The sequence below is a fragment of the Vulpes lagopus genome, chromosome 2 (assembly GCF_018345385.1).
Source record: "Vulpes lagopus strain Blue_001 chromosome 2, ASM1834538v1, whole genome shotgun sequence".
Taxonomy (NCBI): domain Eukaryota; kingdom Metazoa; phylum Chordata; class Mammalia; order Carnivora; family Canidae; genus Vulpes; species Vulpes lagopus.
In genome coordinates, this window is record NC_054825.1 from 123,737,566 (window position 1) to 123,754,193 (window position 16,628).

General features: G+C 35.1%; 1 protein-coding gene across 1 annotated transcript in view; it reads right to left on the reverse strand.

Moving 5' to 3' along the window:
- The window catches only part of THEMIS (thymocyte selection associated), a 188,717-nt gene that overhangs the window by 104,045 nt on the left and 68,044 nt on the right, over positions 1 to 16,628 (reverse strand). Inside the window, exon 3 of the mRNA XM_041744869.1 lies at positions 10,012 to 10,470. Within this exon, the coding sequence (XP_041600803.1) occupies positions 10,012 to 10,470 (459 nt within the window). The remainder of the gene's footprint in view (positions 1 to 10,011; positions 10,471 to 16,628) is intronic.

Here is a 16,628-nt window from a genome sequence, read left to right on the forward strand (position 1 = left end):
GAATTGTAGAACTAGCACTAGGTAAGGATCATAGCCTCATGCCGTTTCTCAAGTTGAGGAAACAGCAAAACACTGGCAGAACAGATAACATTAAGGACTTTCTATGGACTCTAAATAGATCTATCAAAACACAGGGACCCTAGTGTAACCTAGACCCCAATCTATATTTGAGCACTATAGGTATTGTAGGTACAAGAGTCTTTGATTATTTTGTTGACCAATATAACACAACATCGCGAATGGTGCCTGGTACATAGTAGGTATTCAAAAACTGAATTGAATAAATTAAAAACTATTACCAGATCAATGTCCATGATTGAGTATTAAAGGATATGACCTGTTAAATAACTAGGCTTCTACATAACATTTCATTGGTAAAAAATGAATTTCTATGGCTAATACATCATAGAAAGTATTGTATATTTAATTTAAAGCCTATGCTCCGTTAGGTTGTAGTTTATCTTACTCAATGGCTTATTCGGTGCAACAAATATTTTTACTATTTAATTTCTACGAAACAACAATCTAGACATTTTAAGGTATGAAAATAATCACCATGAATATACCTTAGTAGAAGATTCAATAAGGAAAAAATAGTACATGCAGGAAAAATAAACGATTCTTCTTAGATCCACTAAAGAACTGAGGTTACAGGGCAAACTGTCACCCCCAAAATGAGAGAAATAGGTGAATATGGACTTACAGCTTATTGGGAGCAGAAAGTACCACTGGATCCAACAACTACTAAGAACACATTAAGGGTAATTAGCTACTTGCCAGAGACAAAGCCTAGACAACCTTGAAAGATAAAGCTTCTGGGGTCCAGGTTTAGGGGGATCCTCCCACACTTTCTTGAGTTTATTCCCAAGAGACCCACCAGTTTCTCAGTGTGAAGATCAGAGAAAAATCCCCTCATGCTTCTGGCAGAGTAATGGAAAAAGCCATAGCATTCAGTTTTCCTTAAGAAAGGTCTACCCTCAAGCAAAACTTTTTTACCACAGCCTAACCAACTTGGGTTTTACCAGAGTTTAACTGATGTAGAGGAAGGGAAATACCCAATTATAACTTCTATCTTTCCACATGAGGGAAGGGAAATACCCACCTCCAGCCCCCACTTGCCATATCCTATCTCATCTAAGGAGGCATGGGGAAGAAAGCGGAGAAGCACTTGTGAAGGGCACAGGGCACAGGGCCACTAAAAGAGCAGACTTAATTACAGGATTATAGAATGCATCTCCTCCCCTACACCTTCCTAATCCTATCAACAAAACCTCTGTATAGTAACAGGGGATTACAATCGAAGCATTTACACTTCTGTTTAAGAAGAGATCTCTAGGGAAAGACAACAGGGGAGACAAAAAACAAGGACACTGCATAAAATTTTAGCCTCTGACATCTAAAGCTACAGAAAACAGTAAATACAGACTAACTCACAGCAAGATAAACATAAAGCCTCACATTAAAGGCCTATTTGTCTCGTTTTCTTTTATCTGATACATCATGTCTAGCTTTCAACAAAAAATGATGGAGTATATTAAAAGGCAAACAAACAGGGTAGTCTGAAGAGACAAAACCAAACTCAGATATGCAGGGATTTTGGAATTTTCAGATTGGGAATTTAGAATACGATTAATATGTTAAGAGCTCTAATGGAAGTCATGGCAGAAAAGACGGGTAGCGTAAGCAGAGACATGGAAATTTTGTAAAGAATTAAAAGGAAATGCTAGGTATTAAAAACGCAACAGATGTGGTGAAGAATGACTGATGGGTGCGTCATTAGAGTGGACATGGCTAAGGAAAGAATCAGTGAGCTCGGAGATATACCAAGATATATCAATACCTTAACTGAAAAAGCAAAAGAAAAAGAATGGAAAAAAAATGTACAAAACCAAAAAAAAAAAAAAAAAGAATGAAAAAAAATGGAGGCTACCTAAGCATTGTGGCGTAACTACGAAAGGTGTAACATGCATACCATAGGAATGCATACCAAAAGGAACACAAGAGAGAAAGGAACAGAGGTGATATTTGAACTAATACTGATGGAGAATTTTTCCAAAATTGAGGAAGCTTAGAAAACAGTAAGCTTGATAAATACCGAAAAAACCTACACCGAGGCATATCATATTCAAACTGCAGGAAATCAAAGAAAAAAGAGAAAACCCGAAGGAGACAGAAGAAAAAAAAAAATCTTACCTCTAGAGGAAGAAGGATAAAAATTGGATTGTACTTCTCTTCAGAAACCATTCAAGCAAGAAGAGAGTAAGAGGCATATTTATGGTGTTTCCAGGAAAAAAAACCCCACTAATCTAATATTCTGTCTCCAGCAAAATTATCTTTCAAAAGTCAAGGGTGACTGAATATGCCAGCCCCAAGTAAATCACTTTGGCACAGAGATTATTTTAAGCTAAAAGCACCTGAAAAAAAGCAGGTGCAAGAAGGGTATTCTAATTTCTCTTTTGCTTCCTGAAAACAGAGATAAAGCTCCCATGTGAGAGATGCCTTCCCCATTCCAGGAGAGAAGAAATCTCCTTCTACAGAGAGTTAGAGCCCAGCGAATTCCGTCCAAACAGACCTGGTTAAAATAACTCTTACCTTCCGTTAGCCTCCTCACGTAGTTAGTTCAGTTACTTCACGGTTGCCTCTTTTGTTCAAACCAGTATAGAAGGATGTAGGTTTTGCCCTTTTGGGGGCTCCCCTTTCACATAAACATATAAATCCGTCTACTTTTCTCTACATCATCTGACTAATGTCAGTCTAATTCTCGGGCCCAGCCAAAAAGCCCTAAGAGATGATTGTCTCTACATATTTCCTTGAAAACGAGTTTTGTCAATTCTAGGCTTGCAGTTTCTCAATTGCTAGTTCCTCCTACATTATTATCTAATAATAATAATAATTCATATATCTGTTGGAAATTGTCACTTTCTACGTTTGATTTCTCTGTCATTTACTTTCCAAGATTATACTTATTTTTTCCTCAAAAGTGTTTTCACATCAGATTGCTCAGGCAATTGTTTTGTTTATATTTTTGTATCACATTATACTCTTTACTATATAGTGATTATTAGATGCACTAATAATTTCCAAGCTTTGCCTTATTCTAGGCTTTTAAATTAAAATTTTCTTTATAGTTCATCCATTTGGTCTCAGTTTTCTTTACAAATATTCTGTGAATTATCTTTCCCCCCATTTATTCAACTTCATTTCAGCTTAAGAGAAACTATACTGTAAATTTCCATTTTTGTTAGCTAGTTCTTCCCTGGTCCTACTGTTGTTTGTATTTATGAATAGAGAAAGTGCCTTTTGGGTTGCTCTCTAACATTTGTAGCAGAAAAAAAGTGTCATTATGACCTTCACTGAGAAATCAAGAGTCATTTAAAATAGATAAACTTACATTTAATATGGGTTTATTTGTAATACTTTTTCTTATATATTTTTATATAATTTATAAAAAAATGACTAGCCGTTTTCTTATACTGGATGATGCATGTTACCGAGTGTTCTTCATTGATTTTCATGATGGTTATTTTTATGTATCAACTTCACTGGGCTCTAATACCCAGTTTTAATCAAACACAATTCTAGGTGTTTCTGTGAAAGTATTTTGCATATGTGGTTAACTTCTAAATCAGTTGACTTTGGGTAAAGGATGTTATCCTCCATAGTGTAGGTAAGATTCATCTAATCAGTGGAAGGCTTTAAAAGCAAAAACTGGCATTTCCCAGAGAAGAAAAAATGCTGCCTCAAACTACAGCATCAGCTTCTGTATAGCCTTATAGCCTGTCAATCTGTCCTCTGGATGTTGAACTTATTAGCCCCCATAATTACATGAGCCTAGTCCCTAAAATTAATTAAGTAAGTAAGTAAATAAGTAGTACGTAATTTTTTCTTTAGTATACAATATAATTATATATAATATTATAAATATCTTCCGTTTCCCTGGAGAAACTTGACTGGTAAAATATTTACAGTTGGTAGTATAAGAATAAATATTTATAGTCGGTAGTATAAGAATAAATAAATACATATCTAAACTGTACCTTATACTGTTTGCTGTTTGATATTTCTATTAGCAATAGAATTACTTGCCTAAAGGAAGAAAATGAAATGGAAGCAGGTTAAAGTACTCAGTGGTTCTAAATATCATATTAAGTCACAATATTTTCCTAGGCACATTAGGAGAAGCATCACTAATAAAAATTGAACCTATTATACAAACATAAATGATATCAACTTTGAAGTGATATATTCATTCATATATTCATTCACTTCAATGAAGTGAATATTCATTCTCCTTAGCTATTAAATTCGTAAATATGTTATCATAATAAATCAAATCTCGATATGGTGAGTGAAAAAGGAACTTTGTACTATGTAGTATATATACACAGAAACAAGTATTTTAGTTGCTTCATTCATTAATTCATGTATTTGATTTGTTCAATATTGAACACTTATTTTATCTCATGCATTGAGAAAATAAAAATAAATACATCAGAGACTGACTCTCATATAAATTATTGAAGATCATGTTTTGTTAAAAATATTGTTTATAAATTATACTTGGTTTTTTTTTTAAGACTTTATTTATTCATGAAAGACACAGAGAGAGGGTCAGAGACACAGGCAGAGGGAGAAGCAGGCTCCCTGTAGGGAACCCGAGGTGGGACTCGATCCCAGGACCCCGGGGTCACAGCCTAAGCCAAAGGCAGGCGCTCAACCACTGAGCCACCCAGGGGTCCTTAAATTATACTTATCTTTTAGCAATATTAGCAACCAGTTCTTTGAAGATTAGGTCCAGGAAAAGCTCTAGGCTGGGATTAGTTTAAGTAAGTAGTGAGGTTTATAGTTGAAGTATGTGGCTTTCCAACACTTTTTTCCCTCAAATTTACCATGAAGGCAAAAAAAAATAAAAATAAAAAAAGAGAGAGAGACAGAGAAAGAAGAAAGAGAATGAGATTCAATGAATCTATAATGGACATCTGTAATTCTCACACTGAATGAAGATAGAGTTCAGATGAAAGGATGGTCAAAAATTTGGCAGAAGAGAAAAAGGAAAGCTACGGAGCCACAGTTCAGTGAAAAGTCAGCCTTTTTTGCCCCATGGGACCTCCAAAAGACCCATAAATTGGAGGCCTAAGGCCCCTCTGACTGTGGATGAGAAGCTAGGAGTTGCCTGGATTCTGGAGAGGGCTTAACCACATGCCTCCAATTCTCTCCTGGGGAAGACAAGTGGTCACCCCCCCCACCCCTCTTTGAAGGAAACCGTAGATACAGAGTCCCAGAATCTGGAATCTAGGAGGGGATGGGCAGAGGAGAAACAAGGGACTGAAAACCAGGAAGTCTAACCCTGTGGGGGAATGGTGAAACCCCAAGCTACTACCCCACAAGTTCTCAGAGAGACTCTTCTCCGCTGAAACTGAACAAGTCCTAGAAGAGAGGCTCAGGAGCCTGAGTGAGGGGATGCTCTGTATCAGAACTGGCACAGGGAAGCCGAAATTTCAGAAACAAAGAGCTTGTATGTAAATAGCACCTCACTTGTAATTAAAAAAAAAAGTGTCTCACCTATAGATATGAACAACTGGTAAATAATCATCAGGCATTTTAGGAAAACAGTCAATGAGAGTAACAGACCAAAAAAAAAATTTTTTTTTTTGAGAGAGAGAGAGAGAGAGAGAGAGAGAGAACGAATCTTAAGCAGGTTCTATGGAGCCAGGATGGAACCTGACTCAGGGTTCAATGTCATGACCTAAGCAGAAATCAAGAGTGGAACACTTAACCGCCTGAGCCACCCAGGCACCCCAAACCTTTTTTTCGAAAGCCCAAAAAGAGGCAGATAAAAGGCAAGGAATACAGAAAACTTTAAGAAATTGTACAATATTCTCAGGGAGATAAGATATTGCATTCTGAAAACAAGAACAGAGTAACATTTAAAACATGATGTAAGATATAACTCTTGGAAATTAAAAATATGATAGCTGAAATTAAAAATTCATTAAAACGGTTGGAAATGCAGTTGAGGAATTTTCCCTGAAGGTAAACCAAAGACAAGAAAGATGTAAAATAGGGAAGAAAATAGTCCTAGATCAGTATGGGAGCTCCAACACAAGATTAGAAGTTACAGAAGGAGAAAAGAGGGAAAAAATAGTTGAAAGGAAACTATCAAAGAAATTATCTTAGAAGTGAAATATCTGAGTTTCCATACTAAAAAATGCCATCACAGTGAAAGAGCAGACCCAACCAGATGGTTTTGAATGGAAGTCCCAGGAAAACACTAATATAGATTAAATGCTTTCATCCCCCAAGTATTCATATGGTGAAACCTTACTCCCCAGTTTAATGGTATTAAGAGGTGGGGCCTTTGGGGAGTGATTAGAATTTGATGAGGTCAGGAGAGTGGTACTTCCATGAAGGGGATTAAAGTCCTCCTAATCCTGTAAAAAGTCAATGTCTTGAAAAATAGCAATATCTTTATATTACTTGGAAATTTAAATGCCAATACAAAAAGCAGGGACAAAATATTTAAAGCAGTTACTTCAAAGTAGCAGAATGTGGGAAAATTTGGGAATGGCCAGGGACATAAGATGTACTAATCACTTTTCTATAAATCTTATTACGACTATTTGACTTTTTGACTTTGATAAAAATCTAGATTACTTTTTTAAATAAAATGAAAGAAAGAAGAAGTATCAGAATACTGAAAGATCAGTGTTTGGGGGGTGGTTTTTGCTATTGATTTATCATTTATCGTACAATATTCGGAAACTGCTCTTCTGATACCACCTTTCTGCTTGGGTAAGATACGTCATGTATCTAAGCAAAAACGGTACCCTTAAATTTTGGAAGGCATTGAGGTTTTTACTTGAAACGAAATGCAGATTTTCAAGTCTTAACATTTTCATCAGGGGAGAAATGATTATCAATCTGTGCATCAAAACATAACACAATTACTAACTTTCAACCAGCTAGACTTCTGATTTTCAGAAGCAGCTCTAAATAGCTGACTCAGTTTTTCATTTGTAAATATTATGCATTCCATTTGCCACACTAATATGAATGGTATCTTCCCATGAAAGGCACCAACAGATCCTGCTATAACTTAGATGAGACTAGTAGTTAAAGGTCTCGCGTGGTTATTTATATCTATTTTCCAAAGACATAGAATGTTTTACACATCATGAAACATACAGTGAGAGTCAGAAGGGCTTCAGGCCTGTAATGGGGATTATGAACAAGAGTTTCCAGGAACTAACATTTCATTTAAACATATCCTGCTACTTTTTTATGATGCTTAAATTTTCACATCAATAACATACTAAAAAACTAACACCAGGACTAGAATATGGTATATTCCTTCTTTTCTCTATTTACTTACTATGTTCCCTTTTCAGCAAATCAATTTTTCAAAGCTTTTTATAGTTCTCAATCCTTTTCATCTTGCATCCACCCCTAAGGTTTCTCTAAAATAGTCTACCCCTGTCTCAGACCTATTCTTTTTCTTGTCCCTTTAGAAAGGAAGGTCTTGAGACAAGAGGGTTCTCAACTATGCCTGACACTCAAGGCCATTGGAAAGTAACTTAGCAAGCAATATGCGACTTCAAGGCAAGTTTGAATCTTTACTATAAGAAAGAAGAAACTAAAACAAGACCACAATTGATTTAAAAAAAAAAAAAGCCTACATTTATATTTAGAAGAAAACTTCCTACAACCATAATTTTTAAAATTGGACTGTTTGTGTTGGACACCCATCCTCCATTTCCAGGGAATATTGTTCAGTCAGTACACATGCAAAGCAGTGCCATATAGCGTCTGTCCTGAAGTTGCTATACAAAAAGAACTAATGTTTAAAATAATCCCTAAGAAATTAAAGATCCAAAAAAACTTAAATTCAATGTTAATAGCATTAAAGAATGGAAATTGAACTAAAGAATTTTGGAAAGGACTTTATTTCAACCAAAGGCTTTCTCCTGGGACCTTGGTTAGCATGAAATCACATATAAATCCCTCTAAGCAACTGTGTTAATATGTCGTGTTCATCTGGCAATGTTTATATTTAGTAAACCGTATCATCATCCAACTAGATCAAGCCAGAAACCTGGGATCAGGTTGGCTTTTTTCTTCCTTCCCATAGACATCCAAATCTTGCTGGTTGTACTACTTAAATACCCATTAGGAGCAAGTGTCCTGCTGATATCACTGTTGTATTAACCCCCAATAACCTGCCATAAACCCAATGGCCTCCTTACACTCCTTTGACCCTGTCCCTTTGACTGAAATCCTGTATTAATTTCCTCTTTTGACAAGTATTAACCCCTTAACATATATTTCAGTCTCTCCATGACTGATTCCACTACTCCGTTGCATGTTTTGTCTCAACCTGTCCTCTCTTTTCTCATACCTGCTACGCTGGAGCTCCAATATCTTACTTACTTGCCTTCCTGAAAACTGCTATCACTTCCTGCAATGTTGTGCCCTCTTTCTTTACCTGATAATCTCCTGTTCATCCGCCAGGTCTTAGTTTAAATGTCATTTCTTCAGAGAAGCCTTGTTGATCCCTAATCTAAATTCATTAAATGCAGCAACCACCTTGTTCGCATGCTTAGGTTCTGGGTTGCTCTACATTTGCAGCTATATAATAGGAGATGACAATGATTTTTAAAAATTAACAAATTTTAAAATGAGAAAATGCGATATCCATTATTTACAAAAATTGAGGAAAATTCAAATATCAATTTCAATTACACATTTTGGGATAGCTAACAAAACACTAACGTGAAGTCTAAAATTTGCTACAACTTCTGTTTTTTGCCATATTAAAAAATGATCGTGCTGTGGCCTCAATTTTTTGCCATAAGTATTAAAATATAATCACTATGGAATTCCTTACTTGTACCTTTAATTCAGATAAATTAATTAATTTCTGGTTAAATTACTTACATGTAACAAAATTTAACATGTAGTTCTAAAACCTACACAAAGGTTCACATCAGGTTTTTTTTTTTTTTTCATATTTATGTAAGTGACCAACAGTATCTATGGGAGCAGAGATAAATAGAATTTGAGAGAGCCAAGAGATACCCTCTGACCAAAAACATTTTTGCATACTGCTTTTTTTCCTCCAATGTCTTATATTTAGTACCTTAACACAATCTTATTTCATTCTCAAAACAACCCTTTGTAGGCAAAGAGCTGTCATCATCCCTTTTGCAAAGACACAGTTTAAATGGCTCAGCCAGAGTCACCACCGATTAAGTTATTGACTGAGAGTTAGAATCCAGGACTTTTTTTTTTTTTTTTTTTTTTTTTAGAATCCAGGACTTTTGACTGCAAATGCAGAACTCTTTGCTCCATGGTTGCCCACTGATGTACCATAATCTTGAAAACTCAAAATATTAATTCCTTTAGGGTAACAATGCTCTCTCTGGCTATTCCTATTTTTAAATGCAAACAATCCTATATAGATTACATATTAAAACACACACTTATGTGTCAATTAATTTGTCACATCATTTCCTGTAAGTCAGAGGGACTCCCAGCTAATAAGATCTATGACCAGTGATGAATAGCCCGGGGATAAAAAAAGCTATCACAAAAATAGCAGTAAGGGACATATTAAGGAAACTATGTATCTTTATCACTTTGTTGACCACCTCCATATGAGAAAGTCTCTTTCTAACCAAATAGGCTCTATCTTTAAAAGTGGCTCTTTTCTGACCATGTTTAACCAGCAGTGATAGAAATGAATTGGTAGTTTAACCTGTCTGCACCTGCCAATTACCGCAACTTGCATTTGGGTAGCACCTCACAATTTACAGTACGAATTTATACACATTATTCAATTTGATCCTTGTGCCAAATACATGGTTTACTTATTTATAGATCAGAATCTTACTCTCAGGAGGCTTAAAGGACAAGTCAGGGACAGGGTCTCATTCTTCAAACTCTAAAGCCTTCCTCTTTCCCAAAACCCACAGTGCTCACCCTCGTAGAACAACATTCTCAGTGGATACTTACATTTCATCACACCTTGAATTTCATAAACAGGCTTGAGAATCAGAGCACCATAAAAGCCTTTAGGGAATGGATTTGTTAAGTCCCACTTATTTGAAAAACCTGTAAGCTTCACAGTCCGTGTTCTGTTCTTGGGTATCTTCCATTCAACAATCTCCTTTAGGGTATAAATATGTTCATCTTCACACTCATAGAATTCTCCTTCTTGTGACAAAGGCAAAGTAAACGAGTGATTTTGGTGACTCCTTACCACTCCACAGTTCACCATGATTTCTCCACTGATCTCTTCAATTGAGTTGAGCGTGATTTGCTCACCCTGCTTTATAGTGAGATTCTCTAGCTTTAGGTCCTTCTGATGATAGAAGCAAGGATGCCCTAGTCTACTTGATCCAATATGAATGGTCCGTGTTATTTCTTCCATAGTGAGGTATGGAGTTTTATCAGCCACAATCTTAAAAAGACCTAAGAACAGAAGAATTATGTAAATTAAAGAGTTGTGAGTTACAAAACCAGTACAATGTAGCTTTTAAAAAGTAATATATTTGTTTTAATCCTGAATTCCTCTGGTTACCATGGTAACGCATCATTTGTAAATTACTGGATCATCAGATGGAAATAAGGGGAAAATACCTAGAAATAGAAAAGCCCCTGTTCTTGAAGTGGGAAATAAGAACGAGATCCTGACCTGCTGTATCCTGACTAGCTGTGTCATCTTGAGGAGGGCATTTAATCTCTCAAAATCACACTTTCTATCTTTAATTTTTAAATTAAGAGGATTGGATTAGATCAGTATTTCTATAACTATATTTTCTGGACATATTCTGGAAGATATTCTGGAAGAAAACTGTTTCATGGTCAAATTGACAAGCACAAAGTTATCTACCTGGAAGGAGACGGTAATGATGGTTATACAACATTGTGAATATAATTAATGATGCCAAATTGTACATTTTTAAATGGTAAATTTTATGCTGTGTGTATTTTACCATAATAAGAAATACCTACATATTTCTAATTAAATACTTCTCAGAAAATTTAGATGCAGCACTGCTCACAAGAAGAGACTATAACGTGCAGGACTTTGCAAATTTGATTATAAAATTCTTGGGGAAACATCCATTGATAAATTACAGCATGCCATACCATAATATATTGGTGCTCCATATAACTCTCCTAGGAAAAGGCCAGGTTAGGTAGTTGTTCTGGATTGAATACTTTTGGTTATATATCATTCTTCTCATTGCTTCTCTAATTTTGCTAATTTTCACTACTGGAAAATTTTTCCTCTAATACTATTGGATAATCACTAATACAATTAATTTTTTACTATTTAAGATATAGCTTTTTAGGCTTCTGTGTTTAATTCTCTTTAAATTACTTTTATTTTATGGGCACATCTGCCTTGTAGCATTTTCAGAAATGAATTTATTGAAAAGTTTTTAATAAATTCCAGAGAAAATAAGAACAAAGGAAAAATTAGGTAATTGCTTTCTTAACACGAAAGTAAATGATTATATTATATACTAGCATAAACTAAGAAGATAATCTTGCTAGATACTCATTAGACAATGAGAGAATCTTACTACAATTGGATATAGCTTGAGAAATCATTTATTACTTTACTCAACAAATATATTCCAATTAAATTCATCTACATATCAAATCATTATTAACCAGATTATAATGTCGCATGTCTATTCTGGGTCGCTGCACAAAGGTTTATGATCCATTACTATTGTAGCTGATCTTTGTTCAAACAAAAAAGGATTTGAGTTATTTTTCGACAGAAACATCCTGAGAAAGTACGTGTCATGCAATCCTGGCAAGAAGTAAGGTAGCATGTGCCACCTGTCCTGAAAAGCTTCAGAAATTGACTAGTGTTCACTCACTGTGTGGTGTGCCTGAAGCCAGTGTAAGGCAAGAAACATTGACTTCGAAGGAATTTCTTTTTTATTAGATCTTGCATCAGGGAAAATCCAATAAAAGAATATTCTGGAACTCTGCACAGTAAATGAATCTGTGTGTACGTGTGCTTGCGCATGTGCATACATATGTTTTATCTCATTTGTTCACGAAGATTTTTTGCCAATCATTATCAGGGCATAAAAAATTCACCAATGTTTGTGGAAAGTTAACAAAAATAGTTAGCTACCTAGAATCTCACAAATGGCACATAGTTTTATTTCTATTCTAGATATATTGATGATATAAGTCACAGAAGAATTAATTCAGTATCTTCTTTCTTGGGGAATTGGGTTCACCTAAGGTAATAACAGACCTAAAATGCTATGAAGTAGAAAAATCCTGAAACCCTAAGGGCCACCGTTATTTCAAGTTAATCACACACTTCAGAGCTGTCTTGTTGGATGTCTCTATTGCAAGAAAAATCTATGAATCTGTGTATTTTCACTTAGAAGATGATTAAGTACACAGTTTAGCATACTAAGTGGAAGATACAGGAAAATATCTTTGATGAACTTATTTCTTCATCTACTACTGCAGCCGATCCAAAGAGCCCCCCCTTATAAGCAGCCAGTTGATACTATATAAACTAGGGCAAGTTTATATCATATATATATAATGCATATATATATATATAATATCATACTGAAACTTCAATTTCATAATAAACTAAAGCACCATAGGCCTGATCAGCTTTAAATTTTATCAAGTTTTCCTATATCTTTTCACAAAGAGTACAATAGTTTTACACTGGAGAAAATGTAATTTGCTGCTCTATCAAAAAGAAAGCCACACATTTCAGGAGCTGAGTGATCATAATGGTGATTGGAAAATAAGGCAATAAGTAACTTTCATAAAGTAAGCTAAGAAGTAGAAATAAAATATATTTCAATGTCCAGATTCGACTGTCACCTATTAAGAAGGATATTATTACTTTTAAATTAGGAGAAATTATTCATAAAAAGCATGCACTTGAGAAACAAAATAATTAGGAAATGCAATTAATTGACCTATTGAAAATTAACTGATGAGCGAATTTAGTCTTTAAGATCCTGTCTCTGAATCTTAAGTTTTTGGAGAGTTTATAATTTTAACCAATTCTTAATGATCTTCAATTAGTAGTAGTAGTAGTAACGATTGAAATTTGTTTGGAAATTTAGAAGTTTGAAAGATTTTTTTCATGCATCATTTATCTTGACAATAATCTTTTAAGGACAATAAAACCAATGTTATTACTAGAAGATATAAAAATGGTCATGATTTTCATCGTCTTGGCTCTAGAATCTCAAATCAGGTCTTTGACATCCAAGCCTTATGTTCTTGCCACCCCACTTAGGTGCCTTCCTGTCCTGCATATAACTTACAAGGATTGCTCAGGGAAACATGTTTATTCCAGTTCACAAATTATGTACATGAGTCTCATTAGCCAGTTCTCCCTTTGCATGAATCAGCCTTTCCAGAGCCTCCAGTGTAAGAAGAACAAGAGCAATTTCCTGGTTCACTGTGCATATTTTATGCTCATCAGACTTTTTTTCTACTTGTTTTATCTCATCAGTTCCCACTCAAATAGGAAGTAATTTTAAGAATTAATTTTTTTCAATTTAAAATTACAATATTCTTTCCATTCTTTTTATTTTTTAAGGTTTTTTTTTTAAGTAGGCTCCATGCCTAATGTGGGGCTTGAACTCATGACCCAGAGGTCAAGAGTTCCATGTTCTAGCAACTGAGCCAGCTCAGCACCTCTATAATATTCTTTATCGTGTATGACATAAGATCATCATGAAAATCTTCACAGTCTTTTTCATAGACTAATCTCTAACTTGCTTTCCCAGTTCCAACCAAAGATATTCCCTCCCTCTCTGAGATAAGGAATCTTAGAGTGAACTTTGCCTACTAATTCTCTGAAAGTAATGGCCTAACACAGTGTAAATGATCAGATATTCTGTTCTATAGAAGCTTGGATTTGTCCCGTTGTTAATCGCTACATCCCTAATTCTAAATCCTATGGTTCGCTCTTCTCTGAAATATCCAAGAAATTAAAAATTAACATTCGGTAACAGTCATAAGTATTTTTTCTCCTATTCATTCAAACACACTATTTATTTTGTTAAAGTCAAGCCGAATGATCTGTTGAGAGGTAAATGATAAATGTCAAGCATGAAATATGTACACATTTTCCACAGTGGATGGCAGCATAAAAGTCACAGGCAATACCCCTGACTGAAATCTCACTGTACAGAGCATAACACGGCAGAGTTATGATGTACGGGGAGGAATCAGCCACCACTTAAGAATGCCAAGGGCAAAACATTAACACCAGATTGTTGTTGTATGCAGTAATATAGCTATGTTATATACACTGACTAACTGGAATCTTTGGGTCCCCACTAACCAGACATTTACGAGGCAAAAAGGGGAATGCACAGAACAGTGGTGAGGATATGTGCTTTGCTGAAAGGCTAAAGAGCACTATATATTGCTAAGGGATGAGAAAGTCTTCAAAAGACTGCATACAGATATGTAAATTTTACTATTTACATTTTACACATATATTATCAAAATGATCACAAAACTGTATTTGAGAGGAAAGGCAGGTACCCAAAGAGGTGAAAGACCTACAGTCCAAAAACTATAAAACACTAATGAAAGAAATTCAAGATGATGCAAAGAAATGGAAACACATGCCATGCTCATGGATTGGAAGAACAAATATTGTTAAAATGTCTATACTATCCAAAGCAATCTACACATTTAATGCAATCCCTATCAAAGTACCAACAGCAGTTTTCACAGGGCTGGAACAAACAATCCCAATATTTGTATGGAGCCACAAAAGACCTTGAATAGCCAAAGCAATCTCGAAAAAAAAAAGAAAAACAAAACTGGAGGCATTACAATTTGAGACTTCAAGTTATATTACAAAGCAGTAACAATTAAAACAATAGGATGCTGGCTTAAAAACAATGCAGAAATCAATATAACAGAAAAGAAAATCTAGAAATAAACCCACAGTTATATGGTTAATTAATCTTCAAAAAAAGAAGAATATTCATTCATTAATACAACAGGGAAAAGAGTCTCTTCAATAAATGGTGTTGGGAGAACTGGGCAGCCACGTGCAAAAGAATGAAACTAGACCACCTTCTTTCACCAGACACAAAAATAAACTCAAAATGGATTAAAGACCTAAAAGTGAGACTTGACAACTACACAGGCACAGTACTGTCTCTGACATCAGCTGTACCAACGTGTTCCTAGCTACATATCCTGAGGCAAGGGAAGTAAAAGCCAAAATAAACTATTGGGACTACATCAAAATAAAAAGTTCCTGCACAGCAGAGGAAATAATCAACATAACTAAAAGGCAAGGAGAAGATATGTGCAAATGATATATCTGATAAAGGGTTAGTATCTAAAATATATTTAAAAATGTATACAACTCAACACCCTAAGAACAAATAATCCAATTAAAAATGGGCAGAAGGCATGAACAGATGCTTCTCCAAAGAAGACATACAGATGTTCCAAACACACATAAAAATATGCTCAATGTTACTCATCATCTGGGAAATTCAAGTCAAAACTACAATGGGCTGTCACCTTACCACTGTCAGAATGGCTAAAACTAAAAACACAAGAAACAAAAGTGCTGGGAGGATGTGGAGCAAGGAACCCATTGTTGGTGGGAATGCAAACTGGTGCAGCCACTGTGGAAGACCACATGGAGGTTCCTCAAAAAGTTAAAAATGGAATTACCTCCTTACAAGCCAGGAATTGCACTACTGGGTATTTACCTAAAAAATATAAAGATATTCATTCAAAAGGATGCATGCATCCCTATCTTTATAGCAGCCTTATTTATAATAGCCAAATTATGGAAACAGCCTGAGCATTCATTGATAGATGAATAGATAAAGAAGGTGTGGTGTATATACATATGTTGGAATATGTATAATACATACATATATCATGTAATATCATTCAGCCATTAAAAAGAGTGAAATCTTGCCATTTGCAACAACATGGATAAAGCTGGAGTATAATCCTCAGCAAAATAAGCCAGTCAGAGAAAGACGGATACCATACTATTTCATTCATATGCAGAATTTAAGAAACAAAACACATGGGCAAAGGAAAAAGAGAGAGAAATCATAAAACAGACTCTTAACTATGGAGAACAAACTGATGGTTACCAGAGGGGAGGTGGGGAGGGGGAGGCGTGGGGGAAACAGGTGATGGGGATTGAAGAATACACTTATAACAAGAAAAATGAAAAAACGGACAAAAAATAAAATTAAAATATGCAGCTTAGAATGTGCTGGAAATGTACATGTATGATATTTAATTTTCATAATTATAGGATGAGGTATAGCTAAAATAAGATATGAGCATTTCACAGATAAAAGGACATGAAAGTTTGAAGAGATGCCATAAATCTTCTATCACGCCATAGCTCGCAAAATACAAAGTAGGTTCTTGTGTCTCTAAAGTTCAAGGGCTTCATCACAGAGTGACCCATTCAACCTTTCATTGGTGTAAATCATAAACTGTCTAGACTTTCATTAGCTGGTGGAGAAGTTTCCCTCCTTGTGGGTGCAGACCTTTTATATCAAGCAACATAAGAAAGTGAACTTCACTGGTATTTGAGGTGTTGACTG